General features: G+C 38.5%; 1 protein-coding gene across 4 annotated transcripts; it reads right to left on the reverse strand.

Moving 5' to 3' along the window:
* Nucleotides 1-4,023: 4,023 nt before the first annotated feature.
* On the reverse strand, nucleotides 4,024-19,861 carry LOC131333140 (tubulin gamma-2 chain). 4 transcript variants are annotated; one of them, XM_058367501.1, is made up of 12 exons: nucleotides 19,524-19,858; nucleotides 18,417-18,617; nucleotides 16,950-17,061; nucleotides 14,189-14,589; nucleotides 11,669-11,722; nucleotides 10,988-11,092; nucleotides 10,611-10,685; nucleotides 10,474-10,518; nucleotides 5,345-5,473; nucleotides 4,686-4,790; nucleotides 4,527-4,605; nucleotides 4,024-4,201 (listed from the first exon to the last, which is right to left on the reverse strand). In XM_058367501.1, the coding sequence occupies exons 1-11, from the start codon at nucleotides 19,650-19,652 to the stop codon at nucleotides 4,537-4,539; spliced, it is 1,425 nt and encodes a 474-aa protein (XP_058223484.1). In that variant the 5' UTR covers nucleotides 19,653-19,858; the 3' UTR covers nucleotides 4,024-4,201; nucleotides 4,527-4,536. The 4 variants fall into 4 exon arrangements, 3 of the variants coding, with proteins under 3 accessions (XP_058223484.1, XP_058223479.1, XP_058223491.1); XM_058367496.1 differs by having other exon boundaries at nucleotides 4,024-4,233; XM_058367508.1 differs by lacking the exon at nucleotides 4,024-4,201 and having other exon boundaries at nucleotides 4,336-4,605.
* Between the last annotated feature and the right edge of the window lie 2,845 nt (nucleotides 19,862-22,706).

Genomic DNA, 22,706 nt, shown 5'->3' on the forward strand with positions numbered 1-22,706 from the left:
TTACTCTCAAGAGTTAACTCAGAGATATTTTAGATACTCTTCTACAAAGTTATTAGAGTTCTGAATATACTCTTCTATCCCAGTTAATTGCTGAGTATCAATCTACTCCAGCTTCCTTGTAAACCGGTAAACCATTCATGTACTGTTTTAATTCAGCAATTGAATTACAGTTTCAGTAATTACTTCTGTTCTTATATATATATATATATATATATATATATATAGGAATTTTCAAGTGAGGGATCCCTCATTTTGTTAAAATGAGGGACTTTCATTTTCCGATCAAATTTTGAAAATCCGAACCGTTCAATGTGTGCAGAACGTAATTTTAAGGGGCCCCGCAAGAAATCAGCAAAAAAAATGACCGGGAAGAGCGTCATCCGAGCAGTTTTTTTTGAACCGTTCAATAAAAACTGCTCGGATGAAGCCCTTCCCGGTCATTTTTTTTGCTGATTTCTCATAGGGACCCTTAAAATCACGTTCTGATCACTTTAAGCGGCTCGGATCATCAAAATTCAATCGGGAAGGGGAGTCCCTCATTTTATTAAAATAAGAGATCCCTCACCGGAACCTAAACAGTTCAATAATTTGTGAAATACTGAGTAGCATTTTTCCAAGAACTAATTTTGGTGGGATTTGCTTGCTACTCATCCTATCATCCACGACATCTAATGGTACTTGTGGAGTGGTATTCATTGCTGGCAGCAACAAAACTTACTTTAGGGTCCATGTCCATCGACGACAACAAGTACAATTGCCAGCTTCTACCTAATTACTCCGCCTCGCATTAAATTCACTTAATTAATTTCCAAATTAATCCTTCTCATTGAACATTGGCGTGGGGTCAGATTTTGAGATTCAAAAATCATTTTCTATTAAAAAATGATTTTCACACCCCATTTTTTTATATGCACATTCTCTTTTTTTGTCTTTTATCAAAAATAAAATAAAATACACGCTCTTTTAACACTAGAAAAATGAAAAAGAAAGTGTGGATATCAAAAAATGGAATTTGAAAATCACTCCCCTTTCGATATGGCCATTTGCACAATCTATTAGAACATCTGCAGTGTTTTAGGCTAATTTTTAAGAGTCCAAGTTATTTCTTTGTTTGTTATATTGTTATTTGATTAAAACTTAGACACAAGTGTTCCAACGATAATTTGGCAAAAGTGCTCCAATGGTGTTAGAGCCATTATTTGGCTGCTAACACTTTCTGCTATTGAATGACACCCACATGTCACAGTCATTGAATTTACTATCAAAGAGAATCCAAGTTTGTCAAGTTGGCAATCATCTGCCTCCCCAATGGAGGCATGAGTTTGAGCCCCACGGAGGCGCGACTGATGTCCAGAGCTATGGATAGCCTATGGATCCCTTGTGAACTAACATACTAACTAACTAACTCCCCTAGATCCCGCTTCTGTATAAAGGTAAAAAAAAAAAAAAAGAATTACTACCAAAAGCTATTGGATCACAACCCTTACAAAAATGGCTCTCCATTGGAGATGCTCTTATCTACTCAAAACCAAAAATAAACTAGTTACAGTAGTTTCTTATAACAAGCTGTATTTGTGTTGCATATTGAAGTGGATAAAATCTCTCTCTCTCTCTCTCTCTCTCTCTCTCTCTCTCTCTCATGCACGTGTGAAGGTATTGAACTTGTTCCGTATAATGCACGTGTGAAGGTATTGACCTTGTTCCGTATAAATTCACAAGTCACTCAAACTAACAAAATACAACTACTCTATCTATTGCTAATTGACTTTGGATAAGATGCACCCGAAAATTCTAATGCCAAGATCACTAAACCAGGCCATAGAAAAAGTCCAAGTGCCTAATACACCCTATAAGCCTTTCCACTTCAAGATTGCAAAAATCTGGATTTCGTTCCTTAAGAACCACATGAGCCATGTTCATCATTTAGGTAGTGGTAGATTGCACTTCTCGATTTAGGAAAGGTTAGTATGAGATTGAATTGTCCAGAGACATGGATTATGGAGAGGGAGGGACAGGATATTGTAGGTGTTGAACACAAATTTCGAGTCTGCGAAAAAGACGAAAAAATGTTAAACAATAGTCAATTTTATTGATATATGAAATTAGGGTTTACAATCTCTGATGTATTTTCTAATCAAAGAAAATAAAGTCTTCTGATTCTTCTATTTGGTTGTTGAAATGAGAGCTTGATGCTTAATCTCGAATCAAATGGCGAATCTTCTCCGTGATTTGCAAAGAAGTTGATGACTTGGGTTGAATGTTCTTCGAGGCTTTAAAGCTTCGATTTGAAGAACTTGTTGGATGGTGGAGACTTACAGAATTCTGAAGGGCTTGAGGGCTTTGATCTTCAGAGCTCTAGAGTTTGTGTGCTTCAATGTGCAAATGGAAAAAAATATGAGAGGGAGCACCTCTATTTTATAAGGATGTGGGATGGAGACTCCAACCCTAACCTTCCATATTGATCTCTTTAATTATTTTCTTTATTGAAAAAGGAATAATAATAATTTGATAATTTCCTTTCCTTTTTAGAAAAAGGTAATTATATATAAAAAGATATATTATTATTCACCAATTGGCCCAATTTGATTGGCCGGACTTAATAAAATAATAACTGTGTCATTTTGACACGTGGCACCATTTGATTAGTCCATTTACATGTCTCTGACTTTTGACCACGGACACTTGGCATCACTTGATTCCCGTCCATGAAACTTTGACTTTGACTTACAAGCATATGGCAGCATTTGATTGACCAATTTGTATGCCCTAGCAATACGTGGCAATTTGTGATAGGCTAGAATTTTTACATGCCTACGGTAGGTTGAAGAGCTACTGAGACAATGGATTCGGCTCAAATTGTTGGAAGTTCAACTGTTGATTCATTTTAGAAAGCCATGAAAGAACTAGAGTTCGAAAAGTGGATTTTGCCTTCAACAATTACACAGTATAAACCAACGAAACATACTGAGATACCGATTTGGGTGTTTGTGGTTCTTGAGTTTTCCTTAAGCCTTGCGGTGTCTCGGCTTTTATTCAAGGGTTTGGAATCTTTTCTGTAACGAAAACATCTTTCAAATCAATAGTTCAAATAACCATTGATGGGATGTCAGGACCCACTTCTGTTAAACTAATAGTACCTACTATACCAGTCTTGCAGATACCTCAACAGTTAATTTTTATTGGAGTTAAACCACTCATTCCCTTTAGGTAAACCAATATAAAGACCAATCACAGTATAGTTATCTAAGCCAGATATTTCCCGACCTAAAACATCTCTTACCATGCCCGTATATACATAGATAATGGCAGCATAAATTGCTTGACTCAGGTGCAGAATGTGGCTTTCTAGGAGTTTTCCTTCACCTACACAAGAGCTTCTTGTTTGTGTTAACCTTTCCAAATTAGCCAATGCCAGGGAGAGCCCATCCTCCCAGTGACATTAGGTCGAGTTTGAAGCGTACTTAACAAGTGATTTCAAGTAAAAGATATCGATAGGAAAAATGAAATTATCAAGAAAAGATTCTTTACCTAATTATTGTATCTTTTCCTTTCACTCGTTAAAAAAATTTCACATTCTAAGCTGTCTTACAAACTAAGGGAGCAAACTTGAATACCAAAAGAATCGCATCCTATAAATAATACTCCGTACAAGATAAATGGTAACATCCTGCATGTACAAGATGGACAAGGGGATCCGTAGTGCGCCAATGCACTATGGGGTTGTAGGGCGCCTCGATGTGTCCCGCTGAAATTTCGTCATCGTGATCTGAACAGTTTAGTTTGTATGGAATAACTTGAAAACCATAACTAGAAGCACCATGAGGACCTCACATGCATTCTCTCCATCCGGAGAGACAACCACATGCATTACCATAACACACACAATCATCCGAAGACACTATAATGGACAACTAACTACTCAACCAATAGATGGGACCACATAACATGCATGACTATGTACCACATGACAGGAATCTTTTGAATGGACAAGGGATCACTTACCAAATTTGTGTACTTGAAAACCATACATACAATAAGAATCACCCCTCATGTGTACCAAAAGACAAGATGCCAGATGACAATTTGACAATACCCTACCATACCACGTTTAACGAGGTAGCAAAAACCAAAACAGAAATGCCCCTATCCTACTGTACTATGTTCCCTCTGGGATACAACCTCAGACCTCACGTGCAACAACCTGTTCTTGAGTAAATTAGTCAAGTCACCATTCTGATTGCAAAAGAGAGAAACACATTCAAAACGATGTAATACAAAGCTAGTTTCAGCAGAGGGCACCAATATTTAACCATGTTCAAAGTAATACAAAGTTAGTTTCAGCAAAGAATTTTTCTTATTAATTACATTAAAGGGTGCTTTCAGTTCCGTCACTACAAGTTCAGCAATCCAAATCAAGATCCACCAAGTAGTGCACAGAAAAACACTTGGCACGATTCAGAATAAAAGTTTGGCATCAGTAATGACCATAAGCATACGTTGTTACTAGGAACAAGGGTTAAACCTACTTGTTTTAGTTCACATTGCTAATGTTGGATCCACTGTTCCACTACCACTGCCTTCACCAGTCAAATTGTGGTCAGGATCCTGCATAAATATATAGAACTAGGTCATAAGATTGCGAAAGGACTGAAGACAGCAGAAACAAAAGGCAAATGTGGATTCACCTCCATTCCCCATTTGATGTAATCAGGGGATTCACAAGCTTTGTATTCGTCAACCAAACTCTCAATTATGTCCCTCGATTCATCAAATTCTGAAAGATCATTGTCCTGTCCATGTTTCATATTATATGTGAATTAGACCAACATAATGCAATAAATAGAAGCATTTTGTGAAGGATGACATAAATGTCTACTTAAAGGTACTGAGTCATCGACTAAATTAGAAACATGGCATGCTGCAAAAAAGAAAAAGAAAAAAGCGCAATTTTGAACATCGATTCCAGTTGCCCACTTGAATTCCGGATAAATCAGTAGAAATTAATTGAGGGCAGTATGCATGACCATGGAAGGCAGTATAATAATGCTCAAGTTTACGAATCAAATGTGTTAATTTAGGACTTCAGGAAATGGACAACTTATAAGAACGTGTGAAAGCATTGTAGTAAGAGTTCACCTTATTCATATAAAATAACCAGTAAACCACGTGTGGCAAGTAGTTACTATGAATTTTGTAGTTTTCATACTATGCTCATATGTATAACTGCACATCACATTTTTGGAAATAGAAAACTAAAGAACTTACGAATAATGATAGAGGTCACCAATACATAGACATACTAGAGCTGAAACCTAATTACGAAAGCGATGAGGTAGGCACTTACCGCAAACATTGGGAACTTCCGATAGTTGTCAAGAAAGGCTTGCTTCTTTCTCAACTTCTCATACTGGCTTAAGCACTTGCTGAAGAGGTGCCGGATACTTGTATGACTTGCCAGCATAAGCCCACTGACCTAATAAATGGAAAACCACAACAATTTTTGACCATGTCAAATCAACATAACAAGGAAGTTTAGACTTGCTGTAAACTTTCAGGAAAAGAAAACTGTTAGAAGTGTTTATTAAAGAGAGTGGGTTTGTCCCACATCGTCTATCTTATGTATGTGTAACTCTCCAGAGTAATATAAATAAAGGTATATGTGTAAGGGTTCATTAACACCTTATACACTTTTCCTCGTCTCTAATAACATGGTATCAAAGTGTAACCTTAACCCTAATCCTAAACCACCACAATCGTAATACACCACCATCTTAACCTTAACCCTAAACCACCACAACCCTAGCCTAAACCCTAGCCTCTGTACATAATTCCTAAAATCACTGATTACTGTTCACCGTCGGTACTGCTCACCGATCACTGTTCATCATCGGTACTTGCCATCGCGTTACTGTTCATCAATATTCCGGCGACCATCTTCATGCACTAACACGCATCACCGGGTCTTGTTTTCTCGTGTTTGCAATTTCCGTTGATGTTTCTCTCGTTCTAGTAACTATTTTCTATGTTGTTCTTGTCAAATATCTCTGTCATGTGGTTTACTGGTGGTTGTGAATAATCTGTTATGTTGAGGTTGCTGATATTGGGTACCTATCCAGTCTGGTGACCAGTTCAATGTTAGTATATTAGTTGATTTTGTTGATCAGTAGTTATTGGTATTCTGCTTGGTTGGTATTGCTTTGGTTGCGTACTGGTTATTTGCTAGTTATTAGTTGTTACCCCTCCATTGTTCAGTAGAATGTCTGAGAAGAAGGATTCTGATTCTGGTACTGTTTCTAGCTCTAGTTCTACTCTTGTTGGTAGCTTATCGAGTGGTTCTTAGTCTCGTGAGAGGCGCCCTATTACCTCCACACCATTTAATGGGGGCAATTATGTTCTTTGGGCTAAAGCTGTTGAGGTGTATTATATGGGTCAGTCTGAGGACTCTTATCTGATTGATGTGCCTCCTGCTACTGCTGAACCCACATATAGGGCATGGAAAGCTGTTGATGCCCATGCTCGTTCAGAGTTATTGAATAGTATGACGGAACAGATTGCTAGTATGTTGATGTTTTGTGATACAGCTAGAGAGGTGTGGGCACAGGCAAAGGAGTTGTATTCAGGTGTCAACAATATATGATCTTCATTAGTCTTTCTTTAATATATCTCAGGGTGATGATTCTTTTGAGGATTATTATGCTAAGTTTCGGCGCATTTGTAATGAATTGGATATATGTGAGCCATTTACTGCTGATATTCAGGTTATACAGCGCCAGCGTGAACGCATGAGGGTTACTCGTTTTTTATCCGGTGCATCATCCACTTTTGGCCCTGTGGGTAATCAAATTTTGGAAAATCGTGACTTACCTCCACTCAGCAAGGTATTCAGTCATCTCTGGCAGTCATCGTGGGGGTTGCATATCAGGGGGAGGTGGCCGCGGTCGCGGCCGTGATTCGAGATTTTGCACTCATTGTTGGGGAACAAATCATACGGTGGAGTTTTGTTATAATCTTCAAGGCTTTCCCCAGGCTCATCAGGCTGCTATCTCTCAGGATACTGAACAGTTTACTCAATCCTCTGCCGATAGTTTGGTTATTTCAACTAAGGAGTACTAGCATTTTTTGTCATTTCAGGCTGCGACAGGATCCTCTACTGCTACGCTCGCTCAGACCGGTTCATCTGTTGCTTGTGTTGCCTCATCTTCTTCCTCTCCTTGGGTTATTGACTCAGGAGCCACAGATCATATGACTGGTACATCTGCTTTCTTTGATCGACAACCGGTTGGTAGAACATCTCATGTTACCTTAGCTGATGGTTCTACCACTGCTGTTATTGGTTTCGGTTCAGTTCCTGTCACTTCCTCTTTTACTTTATCATTTGTATTACATGTTCCTCGTTTCCCATTTAATCTTATGTCTGTGAGTCGTCTTACAAAATCCTTAAATTGTTCCGTCACATTTCTTCCTCTTGGCTGTGTTTTTCAGGATCTCAAGACGAGGAGGAAGATTGGTGGGGGCATTGAGCGAGGTGGCCTATACTACTTGACTGTTCCTCAGTCTGTAGCTCTTTAGACATCAGAGTTTCCATACCAACAGCACCGTCGTCTTGGTCATCTCTCTCTTTAGAGTTTGAAGAACCTTGTGCCTTCCTGTCGTTCCATTAATAAGTTAGTTTGTGAAGTCTGTGAGTTTAGTAAACACCGTAGAGTCACTTTTTACCTAGGGTTGAGCGTCGTGTGTCGCGTCCTTTTCAGTTAGTTCATTCAGACATTTGGGGGCCTATTCATGTGCCCAGTGTTTCTGATTTTCAATATTATGTTATTTTTGTGGATGACTTTTCTCGTCTTACATATCTTTATCTAATGAAAGAGCGGTCTGAATTGAAATTTGTTTTTAAAACTTTTTACATGGAAGTCAAATCAGTTTGATACTTGTGTTAAGATATTTCGTTCCAATAATGCCCGTGAATATTTTCACCATCTTCTTTCTCAGTTTTTCGATGATCATGGCATTATTCACCAATCGTCGTGCTCTCGGACTCCACAACAAAATGGAGTTGCTGAGCGCAAGATTCGGCACTTGTCTGAGGTTATGCGTGCCTCATTATTTCAAATGCAGGTTTCTAAGTCATATTGGAGTGACGCCGTTCTCACTACATGTTATCTGATTAACCGTATGCCCTCTACGGTCTTAGGTGGTCTGGTTCCCCATACGGTCTTGTTTTCCGGTCGGCCTCTCCACTCTTTACCCCCTCGGGTTTTTTGGTGCACCTGTTATATTCATGCTCTTGATCCTGATAGGAGTAAACTTGATCCTCGGTCTTTTAGGTGTATCTTTCTGGGATACTCACACACCCAAAAAGGCTATCGACGTTACTCTCCTACTTTATGTCGTCACTTTGTCTGTGCTGATGTCGCGTTCAATGAGTCATTGCCATATTACTCGGACCCTATTACTACCAATGATCTTCTTACACTCGAGTCTGTGTTACCTATGGTTGTTCCTACAGGCACTGTTCCACCCCAACCTTTGCAGGTATATGTTCGTCGTTTCCCAACATCAGCATTGCCTCCGCCACTAGCACAAACCTCGCCTCAGGCACAAACCTCGCCTCAGGCACCACCTCCGCCTACAGAACCATTCCAGTCTGCCGAACTCTCTGTGCCCACGCCTTTGTCTTCTCCTCCGTCGCCGGATCCACCTACTCCTCGATATCCGACTCGTGAGAATCGTCGTCCCCCAGTAAAATATGATTTTTCTAATCCCTCGAGCACTTCTCATCCTATTTCTCTGTTTCTCTCTTATGCTCATCTCTTTCCATCCCTTTGTGCTTTCACTGCTACTGTTTCCTCCGTTATTGTTCCTAAAACTGTTCAGGAGGCATTATCTCGATCTGAGTGGCGGACAGCTATGGCAGATGAAATGTATACTCTTCATACTAATGGCACATGGGAGTTTGTTACTCTTCCTGCTGGGAAATCTATTGTTGGCTGTCGTTGGGTCTATACTGTCAAGTTTCTTCCTGATGGCACTATTAAGCGTCACAAAGCTCGCTTGGTTGCTAAAGGCTACACCCAGACTTATGGTGTTGATTATTCTGAAACGTTCTCCTGTTGCCAAGCTTGGCTCTGTGCGGATTCTTATTTCTCTTGCTACCACTCTTAGTTGGCCGTTGTATCAGCTTATGTCAAAAATGCGTTTCTCCATGGCGATCTCTAGGAGAAAGTCTATATGGAGCAACCACCTGGGTTTGTTGCTCAGGGTGAGCATCATAAGGTATGTTGTCTTCACAAGGCACTTTATGGACTTAAGCAATCTCCTCGAGCGTGGTTTGGTAAGTTTAGTGAGGCTATTTTGAGATTTGGCATGCATCGAAGTCAATCAGATCATTCTGTGTTTTCCCTTATGTCGGCTCGAGGGAAAGTATTGCTCATTGTCTATGTAGATGACATTATTATTATTGGAGATGATCAGAAAGGGATTGGTGAGTTGAAACAGTTCTTACATTGTCAATTTCACACTAAAGACTTGGATAAGCTACGATATTTCTTGGGTATTGAGGTAGCAAGGTCCAAGGATGGGATTAGTTTGTCCCAGAGGAAATATGTGTTGGATATTCTAGAGGAGACAGGTTTGTTGAGAGCCAAACCTGTGGAGACTCCAATGGATCCTAATGTCAAACTTTGCTGTTAGTATGGTGAGTCAGTTTATGTCTGCTTCTCGTCTTCCACATTGGGAAGCCTGTATTCGTATTGTGAAGTATCTTAAGGCTCATCCTTGACGTGGCTTATTTTACCGTTCCAATGGTCATTTGTGTGTTGAGGCGTTTACTGATGCAGATTGGGCAGGGTCACCTTCTGACAAACGTTCAACAACTGGTTACTGTACATTTGTTGGTGGCAACTTAGTTACATGGAAAAGTAAGAAACAGACTGTTGTTGCAAGGTCTAGCGCAAAAGCAGAGTATCGTGCCATGGCTCATACTACATGTGAGGTTGTTTGGTTGAGATCATTTCTTGAGGAGCTGGGATTTCGGGTGCAATTTACCCATTCCTATGTATTGTGACAATCAAGCGGCAATACATATCACTTCAAACCCTATGTTTCATGAGAGAACCAAACATATTGAGGTAGATTGTCATATTGTTCGAGAGAAGGTTGATGGTGGTGTGTTGGCTATGCCTTTTGTGTCCACAGGTGCTCAGATAGCAGATGTTTTTACCAATTCACTGTTTAAACCTCATACAAGCTAGGATTTTGTGATATCTATTCTCCAGCGTGAGGGGGAGTGTTAGAAGTGTTTATTAAAGAGAGTGGGTTTGTCCCACATCGTTTATCTTATGTATGTGTAACTCTCCAGAGTAATATAAATAAAGGTATATGTGTAAGGGTTCATTAAGACCTTATACACTTTTCCTCATCTCTAATAGCAAACTCAGAAAAATTCCAAAAGACTGCTTAGGAGTAAAATCTCACCCTATGGGCAGTCTGAACATATGGAGATTTTCTGGACAAAGCAACCTACAATAAAAGAAAAGGGAGAGTTACCAAATATTTCACATAAAAAAAGGAAAAATAATGAGCCCAAAAGAACAGCACTTTATGAGGTATACCTGAATGCTTGCAGGGCCCCAATCGATAAAATTGACAAGCTTTCTTTCACGTATTCTCTGCAAACTTTCATGAACCTGATTTGAGGACAGAACTTATCAGAATACTGTTCATAAAGTTCATCGATGCAAAACATCAGACCACTGCCAGCCTAAGAGGCTAATAGAAGACCACAAACTTGACACTAGAATAGAATGGAATGCCTCTCAGAAAATATTGCCCCTCCCCATTAGTGCGATGTGCAAGTAGAAAATTAAAATAAAAGTTATCACTCTCTTCACAACTTCTTGCAAGATCGAGCCGCCAAGATGGGACTTAAACATACAGATCTTTTCAGTGTGTAAAATTCAGGAATGATGAAGTAATGGTATTTCATTACCTGAGTAGGGTCCACGTCTCCTTGAATGATATTCAATATCGATATGTATTTAGCCTGACTGGCTTCTTTCGTCCGAGCATAAGAGGAAACCATGATATTTTTTGTCTGTAAAACAAAAAATCCACTGTCAAAATCATGCCTACAAGTACTTTGTGGAAAGGGTGGCCCTTCACCTTTGCCAGCGTCATGCCCTTCTTGAGCCCTTGGGAAATTCTAACACAGTTTTGCACATTCACATAGAAGCTGCAATGGCTACAGCCACAATACCCTGGCAATAGGCCACCAATACATGATTTTCTTTTTGTCTTCCTGGGAATAACCCAGGATAATTGGGATTCCTGCTCCCTTTTATCTGTCTTTCTTTTTTTGCCTGCTGCCCCCCTACTCTTTGCTTCATTGCTAGTACTATACTTTGATAAAGAAAGGGAATGCTACCTGATACAGGATAGGAAGATCTATTTCTAAAGGAATCGGTATTCGTGGCCGGATTGCCTGCCTATCTCTTATGGCTTCGCCTGCCTTTCACTCCTCTTCTCTTAATCTAATATTTTCTACTGAGATAGCTACCTTTCTTTGAGCTCCGGTACGAGTGTAACAGCTTTGTTTTATCCTTTCCTCTTTGTGAGAGCTAGATCTGACTACAGGTGGCTATTCGAAAAAAAGGGGGTATAGTTCTCTTACCTGTAGAAGTCTCCTCATAACATCAAGTACTGTAGTTTTACGAATTGCATTAGCCTGCCAAGAAAGGATAATCAGCATCAGACTACAACTTAAGTACCTGATTCATCTGCATAAAAACTTGTCAGAATAGCAAACATTGCATATATGTCTAATAATAGATTCTTGGCTCAATCTCAAGAAGGCTTCCTCTTCAGGCCTTCCAAGATTCCATTGCTGCTAACACTACTTGGGGTATTGAGCCCTAAAACTAGACAAGTGACAAAAAGGGGTGGAATTTGAACTTGAAATTCAAAAATGCTTAAATAAGAATAAAAAACAATCAGCTTTAGTTCTATTTATATTTGCAGCCACTTCTTTATCATCATCAGCATGTGAAGCAAATCAAAATCATGTCCCATCACCAGCATGTTCAAATTCTAAAGGAAGAATTAGTCCAACCACGTTAGAACTCGCATATCATATTTCATTCCATACTAGTAACCAAAATAAATCTTAAAATGCTGAATGTTAGGGTGCGTTTGGTAACCTTTTCAGTTTTCAGTTTTTTATTTTTAAAAAACTAGAAGTAGAAACATGTTTATGTTTTCATAAAAACAAAAACAAGAAACATGTTTGGTAATATTTGTGTTTCTCAAAAAAAAAAAAAACTGGGGAAAACACTATTTCGTAGTTTCCATAGTTTACAAAAACTCTAAAAAAGCTTATGAAAAACATAAAGGTAGAAACTTGTTACCAAACAAGTTTTCTTCATTAGTTTTCAAAAAAGTAAAAACAAAAACCAAAAACCGAAAACAAAAAGGTTACCAAACGTTCCCTAAGCTTTTGCAACCAAAAACCTGATGTATATGCTTACTGCCAACCAATCTCTCACTTTCAATGCTATCGCTAAAGCACCATATCTTAGTAGCAGGAAGCGGGAGGGGGGGCAGGAGCAGGGGAGCGGAGGCACCTAGAAGCTTTTAAGGTTGGGAGCGCCTAAGGAGCGTATATAGATTTCATATAAATACATATATAAAGTATCTTTAAATACTTAACCATTGAAGGAAAAGTGATTACTTAATGAGAATTTTCACGATCTTAAAGGGTACTTACAGAATGTTAGATATTTTCAATTGGGAAAATTTCAAAATACCCCCCAACCTTTACACCAAAATTCAATTAGACTCTCAACCTTTTAAGAATTTCAATTTTACTCCCAACGTTATCTTCCGTTAGTCAAATTGCCCCCTGCCGTCCGAATAACTAACGGATTCCGTTAAAGGCTCCGTTAAATATCGTCCTTATCGAATTTTGATGATCCGAGCCGCTCAACGTGATCAAAACATGATTTTACGGGTACCAGTCAAAAATCAACAAAAAAAAAATGACCGGGAAGGGCTTCATCTGAACAGTTTTTTATTGAACTATTCAATAAAAAACTGTTCAGATGAAGCCCTTCCCGGTCATTTTTTTTGGTTGATTTTTCGCGGGTACCCGTAAAATCATGTTCTAATCACATTAAGCAGCTTAGATCATCGAAATTCGATCGAAAAAGAGGAGGTGCAGACCAAAGCAAAATCCAGACATTCGGACTTGAACAAAATCCGGATCGATCCGCACCTCCCCTTTTCCGATCAAATTTTGATGATCCGAGCCACTCAATGTGTTCAAAACGTGATTTTAAGATTACCCGCGAGAAATCAGCAAAAAAAATGAACGGGAAGGGCTTCATCTGAACAGTTTTTTATTGGGCTTCAATAAAAAACTGTTCAGATGAAGCCCAATAAAAAACTGTTCAGATGAAGCCCTTCCCATTCATTTTTTTTTGTTGATTTCTCGCGGGTAACCTTAAAATCACGTTTTGAACACATTGAGTGGCTTGGATCATCGAAATTCGATCGGGACGGTATTTAACGGAGCTTTTAACGAAATCCGTTAGTCATTCGGACGGAAGGGGGCGTTTTGATTAACGGAATATAACGTTGGGAGTAAAATTGAAGTTTTTGAAAGGTTGAGAGTCTAATTGAATTTTGGTGTAAATGTTGGGGGGTATTTTGAAATTTTACCTTTTCAATTTGCAAAACTTCTTGAGTGATAAGATTTTCATATTTTTATTTCCAAAATGGCATAACTCCCTTAAGAGTAAGAAATAGTCGCTTTAAGTGCCCAATAAGCTCCCATCTAGGGAGCACCGATTCAAGCTCCTGTCTTTGGAGCGCACCCATTTTAGAAGGATCCTGCTACTAAGCAGTAAGCACCATATACCATATGGGAAGGAAGTAGAGTAGTACACATAGGTACCACATCAACTTCGAGGATATAATTAAATCTTAATTTAATTTACACTGCTTTAATCGAAAGGAAAGGGTAAATGCGTCACAGACACGATGAGATATCGTTAGAAAGTCAAAAAAAGCTCAAGAAGTTCTGTGCAGATAATAGAAAAAATATCAGTGAATGTGCTATAGAAGTGCTACTACTCTATCAGATGATTTGCTGAGAAATAATATGAACTGGGAAATATGATAATCTATATTTTACCTGGCGTTCCACTGTGAGTGGCGTATATCCGGTCATCAAGAAATGGCATCTTGGCGTTGGAATTAAAGAGGCAAGAAGGCCAACTAAGTCATTGTTCATATATCCAGGATAACGTAACGTGGTCGTGCTTGCTGACATGACAGTAGAGACCAGAGAATTTGTTTGAGCAAAACTAGGATTTGAAAGATGAAGTCGCTCTACTGCAATTCTATTAAGTGCAGTATTATCGAGGACAACAACACAATCAGCATTCAGTGTAAGTCGCTTGAGCGTCAGAAGTGAATTGTAAGGCTGGACCACCACATCACTTGTCTCCATCTGATTAGGGAATACGCTATATGTCTGAACAAGCTTTTTGTTGTAGCGATCATTAAGAGCCTCCAACAGGTATGAGCCCATACCTGCAAAACCGCATGCTAGTTATTCAACAGAAAGCAAGAAAAGCTAAAACCGCTCAACAAGTGAACTGTGAAGCTGAGCAATCACATGTTCGCAATCTATATACTAAGCAAATGTGTTTTGTCTTTAAAACCATCAAAATCCCCAATCCTAATTTTCTAGATTTTTGGATTTTTTTTTGGAGAGAGACGTGGGAGAAAAAATTATTCTATGCTCCTAGGCACCATCACGTGGTATTTCAAATTCATATTTTTCACCACATCTTTCAGTGTATAGAATGAAACTAATGCTAGCGTGCACCGGAAAAGTATTAAACTATCTTTTTTATTGCTAGCATTGTACCCATTTGATCTACGGGCCAAAAAAAACCAATGTTATTTTTTTATCCCGTGGATTGAACGGGCACAAATACTAGTTTTATGAATAGCTATGGTGGCCAACGCATTGTGGATCAATACTGTTACAAATAAAGACCGTCAAGCATGGTTGTCAAAATTGTACAATTCACGATACGATTCACGATTCACGCAAAAATGATATTAATCTGTAGGTGAATCAAGGTTTATATAGAATCGGTGGTGAATCGTACGATTCACGATTCATGCAAAAACGATACGAATCTATAGGTAAATCATGGTTTATCATAAATGTTGCTTTCGCCTAATATGAAACCACATTTGCAAAATTTGTTAATATCGTATTTATTTTGATTCGGAGCATGTTACCCTTTTTCCTCAATCTTATTAAAGATTAAATACTCTCTTTGAAGTTCTTTACAACTAAAATGCCTTACACTAATGAGTTATGTATTTTATTTTGGTAAGTTTTCATATTCTGTTATGATGTGAGTCAATAGATGTGCTCAACATCTTTGAAAATGTTACGATCTTAATTTGCTAGATGGTAATTATACAAGTAACTTTGAAAATTGTTGAGGATGATATCTATATGGATGCGTTGTCTCACAAAATGAACTTTTTAAATCATGTACCTAGGGATGGCCATCTCGACCGATCCGTCCGTATCCAATCTGTTACCCACTCCGAACGGATCGGATATTCGGAGATTTTTTCGGGGATTGGGGCGAATACGGATTTGTTTTTAAAAAAAATTCAGGGATCAGATCGGATTTGGAGGTTAGTCTGTCTCTGATCCGATCCGTTCCTGAGCCGTACCCGATCTGCCCCGATCCGCCCCGAATACCCTGACATAATACATATACTTTATTTTAGCCTTTTTAGGATAGTCTATTTCATTTATTCTCACAAAACCCAGAGTTCAATCCTTCACTTCTCCCACCCCAGTCGAGTGCGGATTGACTAGGTCTCTCTCTCTCTCTCTCTCTCTCTCTCTCTCACACAGTGTAACACATTGCCGATTTGCTCTCTTTTACACTTGATAGAACAAAGCTCAGACTTTCAATTTTTAGAGAATAGTTTACTTTGTTTATCCATGAATAAAGAAACCGAGTGAAGGCATGTTATAAATGGGTTTTTTTCTATTTTTTTTTTTAACATTCGGATATCCAGATCTTCGATCAGATCTCCGTTCTCAGTTCAGGGCGGGGATGGAGCAAAAATATATCTGATCGGGGCGGATTCGGGGGACGGGTGAAGGGTTCGGATTCGGATATGTCAATATCCGCCTCCGATCTACCTCGTTGCCATCACTATATGTACCCTCTAAATCATAGACCAGGACAGGGCTAAGAGCCTCAAACCGACCCACATATGTTGCCATACAAGCTAGTTTAGTTTCGTACCTACCAAGCTACAAACTTTTATTGTGTTGAGGCCAAGCTTTCATTTTTATAATGAACGTTTAACATCTATATGTACATATCCATTTTACTATAATGTACATGTGTCTTTCCTATTAGACCATGTGATCATCCAATAGTAATAGGGAAAAAACTTTAATATAAATTTAAACTTAGATTTTTGAATGTTACAATGTATCTTTATTATGTAGGTGCGTAGACACAATTTCCAATGTATTTTCAAAATTTTGAATTGAATCGTTACGATTCACGATTTGGTAAAAGGTCAATTCGATTCACGATTTGACAACCTTGCCCTCAAGGCTCTTAATTCAAGCTCGTTTCTCATCAATGTATCATTAACCAATGCCAAAGTCTATACATTGAAACTTTTGAAGTCTCCATCTCAAAATCAATGGGCAAGGAGTGAGAGGGCCCTCAAGGCTCATACACTAGTTCAAGAGGTGTTATTTTATCTCTGTGGGACAAGCTCTAACAGAAACATACTTCACAATAATATGGTTTGAAGAATGAAATTTCATGACATTAATTAACTTTTTAAACTCTTGATTAAATATGATGTTAGAGAGGAGTTGGAAAGACCTGAGCCTGTTCCTCCAGCAATGGAATGGCATAAAACAAAACCCTCAAGGCTATCGCTTCCGTCAGCTTCTCTGTCAATCATGTCCATTATGTCCTCCTCAACACCCTTCCCCTGATCAATTGCAAAATCACCATCCGACACATATAAGTATTCGCGATCACGAAAAGGCATGGTAAAATCATGATTCTAAGCCACACAAGAAGTCGTTAGCCCTTACTAAGAGACATCAGGTGTTGAGACAGAATATGAATGAAGGATTGTAGCATCTGGGCTCAGAACCATATTCAGCAGAACAATAAGTAAAGGGGCTGTAAACTACTTTGAGCTTGGCTTGACTAGACCACCACCCTAAGTACTAGGAATATAGAAATGCAATCAGTTTGTAGACTAGTCAGGTAATTGTTCTTTTGTTGTACCTATTTCGCTTTAGGGGGTTGGTTCATAGGTAAAACCGATGTAACTACAGTATATGTAGTTCCTACAAGCTGAAGATATAGACCCATATCAAGGGGCTGCTATTTTGTGAAAATGACAACCAGTACCACACATTGGCAATACTAGCACCACGTTACAGCCCTTTTTAAACACACCATGTACAAATGAGTCATCGTGAGGAAAGACAACCATGCCAAATTGCAACACACTTTTGTGCTCTGAGTCCTCTAACACATAACCAAATTCCAGTGTTCTAAAACAAGGATTAGGTATCACTAACGATTAATCGCCGATCACTAATTATTACGCACCGATAAATCGCTTGAAGGCGGCCGACCGCCTGACTAGCGCCTAGCGACTTTTAGAACATTGCCAAATTCAATTAATCCACAAAGCGCACAGTTCTAATGCATCCAAAGTCTGCCCGATAAGAAAGCCAAGAGATAAGAAAGCAACAGAAGGAACAAAACATCCTTAAACAGGAGTCTCATCAAAAAAATAAACATACTACTAGCATGCAGAATTGAAACAAAGATCTTATTATGCCATCCTTCAACTTGTCAAAAACTGACTTATTCCTTCAAACCCACTTCTTCCTCTACTGTAGAATGCACCAACGGATACATCAGGAAGCCATCCAAACTATAGCCATAAAGCCATAAACTAGTTTTTAACTGATGATGAAGGCACAACTTTGGAGTTTATTCACCAAATTTATGGAGTTCCAAGAGTGTCTACTGGCTCTCCAAAAGTATAGAAATTGTTTTAGATGATGGCCATGTGAAGCTTTTAGGCTACACATGTCCATAAAATCCGCGAAACTTCTCAAACGAGGCTCCTCATTAACCGTTTGCTCTATTTAGGTGGTAGATTACAAGAAAATGATTTACAACAAACATGATTGAATAAGTCAGATAGCTTAAATGCCTGTAAAAAAGTATTGCTTTATTGAATAAACGTTTTTCCTTCTAACAAAAGATTATGGTTTGTGGAGAGAATGAGCCTTTAAAAGCTTGAGAAATACAATAAACCTGATGATATCCGCTAGCCCAATTATTTCCTGCACCCCCACCATGATCTGAAAGAAACACATTCTCATGATTGTACAGATTTCTGTATTCACTGTTCTGAATGCCATTAATCACTCTAGGCTCCAAATCAATCAGTAAAGCTCGTGGTATGTAGTGCTGATCGTCGGCTTGATAGAAAAATACATCTTTCCTGTCACCTCCCTGAAACATTTATGCCATTAAATTGGTTGCTAAGAAAATGCATATCAGACAGTCACTTAATATTACCAGCCTCAAACACAAAATACATGTATACTACTGGCCGCTGCTTATGAACGCGCAACTGAGCCTAAAAAATTCAACTATTTAGTTAAATTTACATATCTGAGATTTTGTTAGAGCATCTCCAGCTCTTAACTTTCTTTTTTACTCAAGATCAAAATTTGAGTAAAAACTCACTCCAATCTTGACTCAAACCTATACCAGATTGAGTGTTTTACTTAAATTTTCACCCGAGACTCAAATCTGTAATGCTATTTTCTCTCTTAAGGTTACAATTGTGCCATTAATAATGCCTTTTACTCAAATTATCAATACATTTGCGTTTACCCATTGGAATGATTCGTATCAACATTTTACTCAAATTTTAAATTTTGAGTAAAGGTAGAACGAGCATCTCCAGCCCTTACCGTTTTTTTACTGAAACCCAAAATTTGAGTAAAACCCCTTAAAACCCACTCCACTCCACTCCTTGACCAAAAGTTTTACTCAAATCAACGGAGACTCAAACTTTGACTCTTCCACTCCAAGGCTATTTCTCCCGACTCAAATTAACAACCATGCCATTAATGAAGCTTTTACTCCAATTTGCGCTCAGCTTTGAGTTTGTCCATTAGAGTGCTTCGTACGAAATGAAGCTTTTCCTCAAATTTGAGTAGGCTGAAGATGCTCCTAGTAGTTTCCTATTTAACATGTAAAACCAATCTTAATTTTCTTTCCCGTCCCTTGCTTTCTCATCGGCAATCAAACGCGTACAAATCCAAATTTCTCATACAACAAAAAAAAAAAAGGGGGGGGGGGGGGGGGGGGGGGGGGGGGGGGTGAGAATTTGAGGGGAAAAGAGTGAACCTGGGTAGCGAAATCTTCGAGGATGCCGTCTTTGCTGATGCCGTGCTCGAGGCAGAGCTGTTTCCAGAACTCCATCCCGATCTGGTTCCCGCATTGCCCCACCTGCAACGTTATTATTTCTCGCGGCATTCTTCTCTCTCCAACAGTACAGTAGTGCGATTTGCTTCGCTTTTACTTGGGTTTCCCTAGAAAATGAAAATCAAGAGTCCAATGTGAGAGAATCGGGGCTGTGGTTGGCGGGGATTCTCTTTTTCTTTTGAAAGAGAGAGAGGGGGGGAAAGTAGTGGGAGTGCCCGGAAGAAGGGATGGAAAACGAAGGAAGAAGCGTTGACAGTAGTGTAATAGTAAACCGCTCCTGCAATCTTGCGCCGAGTGCGATGTGGTTTTGGGCCGTAGTGAATCCATCAAAGTAGAGTAGTAGCCCACAATTTGTATTTATTTGTGGTTAGGACTAGGCCCAATATCGGCTACTTGCAATATCAGAGAATTAGCTGTGGGTCTACAAAATTTAGAGTTAATTCTCATTAAGCATGAATCCAATTTTTATTTACCTCTAATGACAATCTCATACGAAGATTACCTTTTTATCCTTAACTAAATATAATTTCACACTTTATTATCTTTTTAAAATTTTCATCACCCTGCAGTTCAAAAAAAAAAAAAAAAAATTTCATCACCTTTTCCTACCTCCACCCCACAACCACTTCCGACTGGCGATCACTCCAGCCGGTGAATTTTTCCGGCGAAATTTCACTACTTCAAAAACTTACTGAAATTCACTACTTCTCAAATTTCACTAATTTCAACAACCATTTCGGCCGGTGACTTTTTACGGCGAAATTTCACTACTTCAAAAAAATTAGTGAAATTCACTATTTCTCAAATTTCACTAATTTCAAATTTTCACAAATTTTTGCTGAATTTCAAGTTTCACTGGGTGTAAATTTTATCTAGAGAATTTCTCTAGCTTTCAAACTCGTGAATTTCACTAGTTTTTAGAACTTGTGAATTTTTCACTAGCTCAGCTCTTTCAGAAATAACTATGGCAACTAGTGAAATCCACTAGCTTTAAACAACTAAAGTTCTACTCGCACATTTCATCGAATAGTTCATGTGCATACGGTTCTTGATGGAATCATCATTACGCAAAATATTTGGTCTTCACATAAGAAGTAATGAATCAAAAGGGAAAAAAACTAAAGTAAGGAGTTTGGACTAAATTATTTCTCCTGTTCCTCCAAAATTTGTCCAATGGATTTACCTTTCTCTCACAATTCCACTTCAATGTCCTCTTGTGACTAATTTTCTCTGACTACCAAACTCATCGGCAGCGTTGGACAAAATCTACATAGCAGATGATCTCATTCGTTCGTAAAGTCTAATTCATCAAAATCTCATTGTGATATCTCTAATAAAACTAGCGAATTGATCAATTGCAATGACTGGAAAAATCATGGAGTCACAAACAGAGCTTAGTTAACAACTTAAAGCTGATTTCGGAGAAGAGAGAGAAGTTATCGGTGCTTTTTGGCATTGTCCAAGAGCTATTGGAGTTTCGGTCCAGTTTTTTTTACATGAGCTACTAATGAATTTTTTTATTAAGAATAACTGTATTAATTGAATTCAAAGTCCATTTAAAAAGGGAATTCGGTTTCAATAATTTATTGAATGGACCATCATAAAAAGAAAAGGAAATCAGTAAAATATTTATTCTCCATATCTTATTGGCAGAAATGAACATTAGGATTGAGGAATGTTTTATACCATGAATTTCCTTTCCTCTTACCCTTCACTTAGGCCTGTAAATGAACTGAGCCGTTCGCAAACTATTCGAGGCTCGGTTCGGTAAAGGCTCGTTCGAATTCGACTAGTCTACTAAACAAACTGAACCTGAACCTCCATTTTAGGCTCGTTCCATAAGTGAGCGGAACCTGAGCCTAATAGTATTCAGCTCGGTTAGACTCGCAAACTTGAGGTCAAAATGTAATTATTAATACTTTGGGGGTCTATTCATTAATATTATACTCCCTCCGTCCCATAATGTTTGGCATTTTCAGGAATGCGTGCCATTTTTAAATTGCATATATCTTTCAATCCATAATGTTTTAGGCAATTTTTTGAACTTTGTATAATAGAACAAATTAAACTCTATCAAACAAGATCCATATTGCTTATAAAAAAATATCATGGATTAAAAGATATTGTTAATTTTTTCATAAGGCTGGAATAGTGAAAGTGCCAAACATTATGGAACGGAGGGAGTATATTTTAGGGGTATATGTATAGTTTAAATGTTACTACTCCTGTATATTGTTGATAGTCGATAGACTCAATATAGAGTAACAAACGACGACGTGGTTACCTGGTCCCCTTTCGAGGGACGGGTCTCCCGTCTGATGTATCGTTCCTGACGTATAAATAACAACAGTTATCATTGTGGCCAAAAAAAAAATATTGCAAGACTTTTATTTAGGTGTCAAATTGATTTCGAAAAACTCTAAGATGAAGAAAACGAAATCTCCTCCTCTAATATTTCATGTTTTTTTTTTTTTGATGAGAATTTAAGAAGGGCTTGTATCTGTATTTTTAGGGTGTCTTGATTTTTGTTTATTGGTGGTTATTTGATGTTGTATGTGCATTTTTGTACTCTTTTTATTCTAGTTTGTAAGGTTATCTTGATTTGAATTTGTGCCAGTATTGGAACTAATTCATGACATTCTAAATAGGGTCTATTCTAGTGAAGGGGATCGGGAGATGAACTGTATTCGAGTCTGAATTCGAGCTCGAGTTGTATTCAAAAATGAACTGTAGTCGAGCCTGAATTCGGCTCTGTTCGGCTCGTTTAAGTCTAATGAGTCATAACGAGCCGAGCCCGAGCTTTGAAAATTTTTAACAAGCAGAACTCGAACTCGAACTCCATTGTCTAGGCTCGAATCGAACCCGAGCCGAACTCAAGCCTGGCCTACGCCTTACCGAACTAATCCTGAATATCACAAGGTTCGGCTCGATTCGGTTTGTTTACACCCCTACGGCTTTACTCTTCCCTCTTACATTTTTTTTATGGTAAGTTTTCATCTTACTGTCATGTTAATACTATTTACCCCACTATTAAAAAATTAGTCTAGGGCTACTCTCTTTTTTTGATGTGTTGAGCAAGAAATTCAAAGTACGTAAATTTTCATC

This window comes from Rhododendron vialii, chromosome 1a (genome assembly GCF_030253575.1).
Source record: "Rhododendron vialii isolate Sample 1 chromosome 1a, ASM3025357v1".
NCBI lineage: Eukaryota > Viridiplantae > Streptophyta > Magnoliopsida > Ericales > Ericaceae > Rhododendron > Rhododendron vialii.

Coding starts and splice junctions, on each gene's coding strand:
- LOC131333140 (XM_058367501.1), bottom strand. CDS start 19,652: ATGCCGCGAGAAATAATAACGTTGCAGGTGGGGCAATGCGGGAACCAG. Junction 11,093..11,668: donor TTATGAGGAGACTTCTACAG/GTAAGAGAACTA, acceptor TTTGTTTTACAG/ACAAAAAATATCATGGTTTC. Junction 10,519..10,610: donor GGGGCCCTGCAAGCATTCAG/GTATACCTCATA, acceptor CTTTTATTGTAG/GTTGCTTTGTCCAGAAAATC.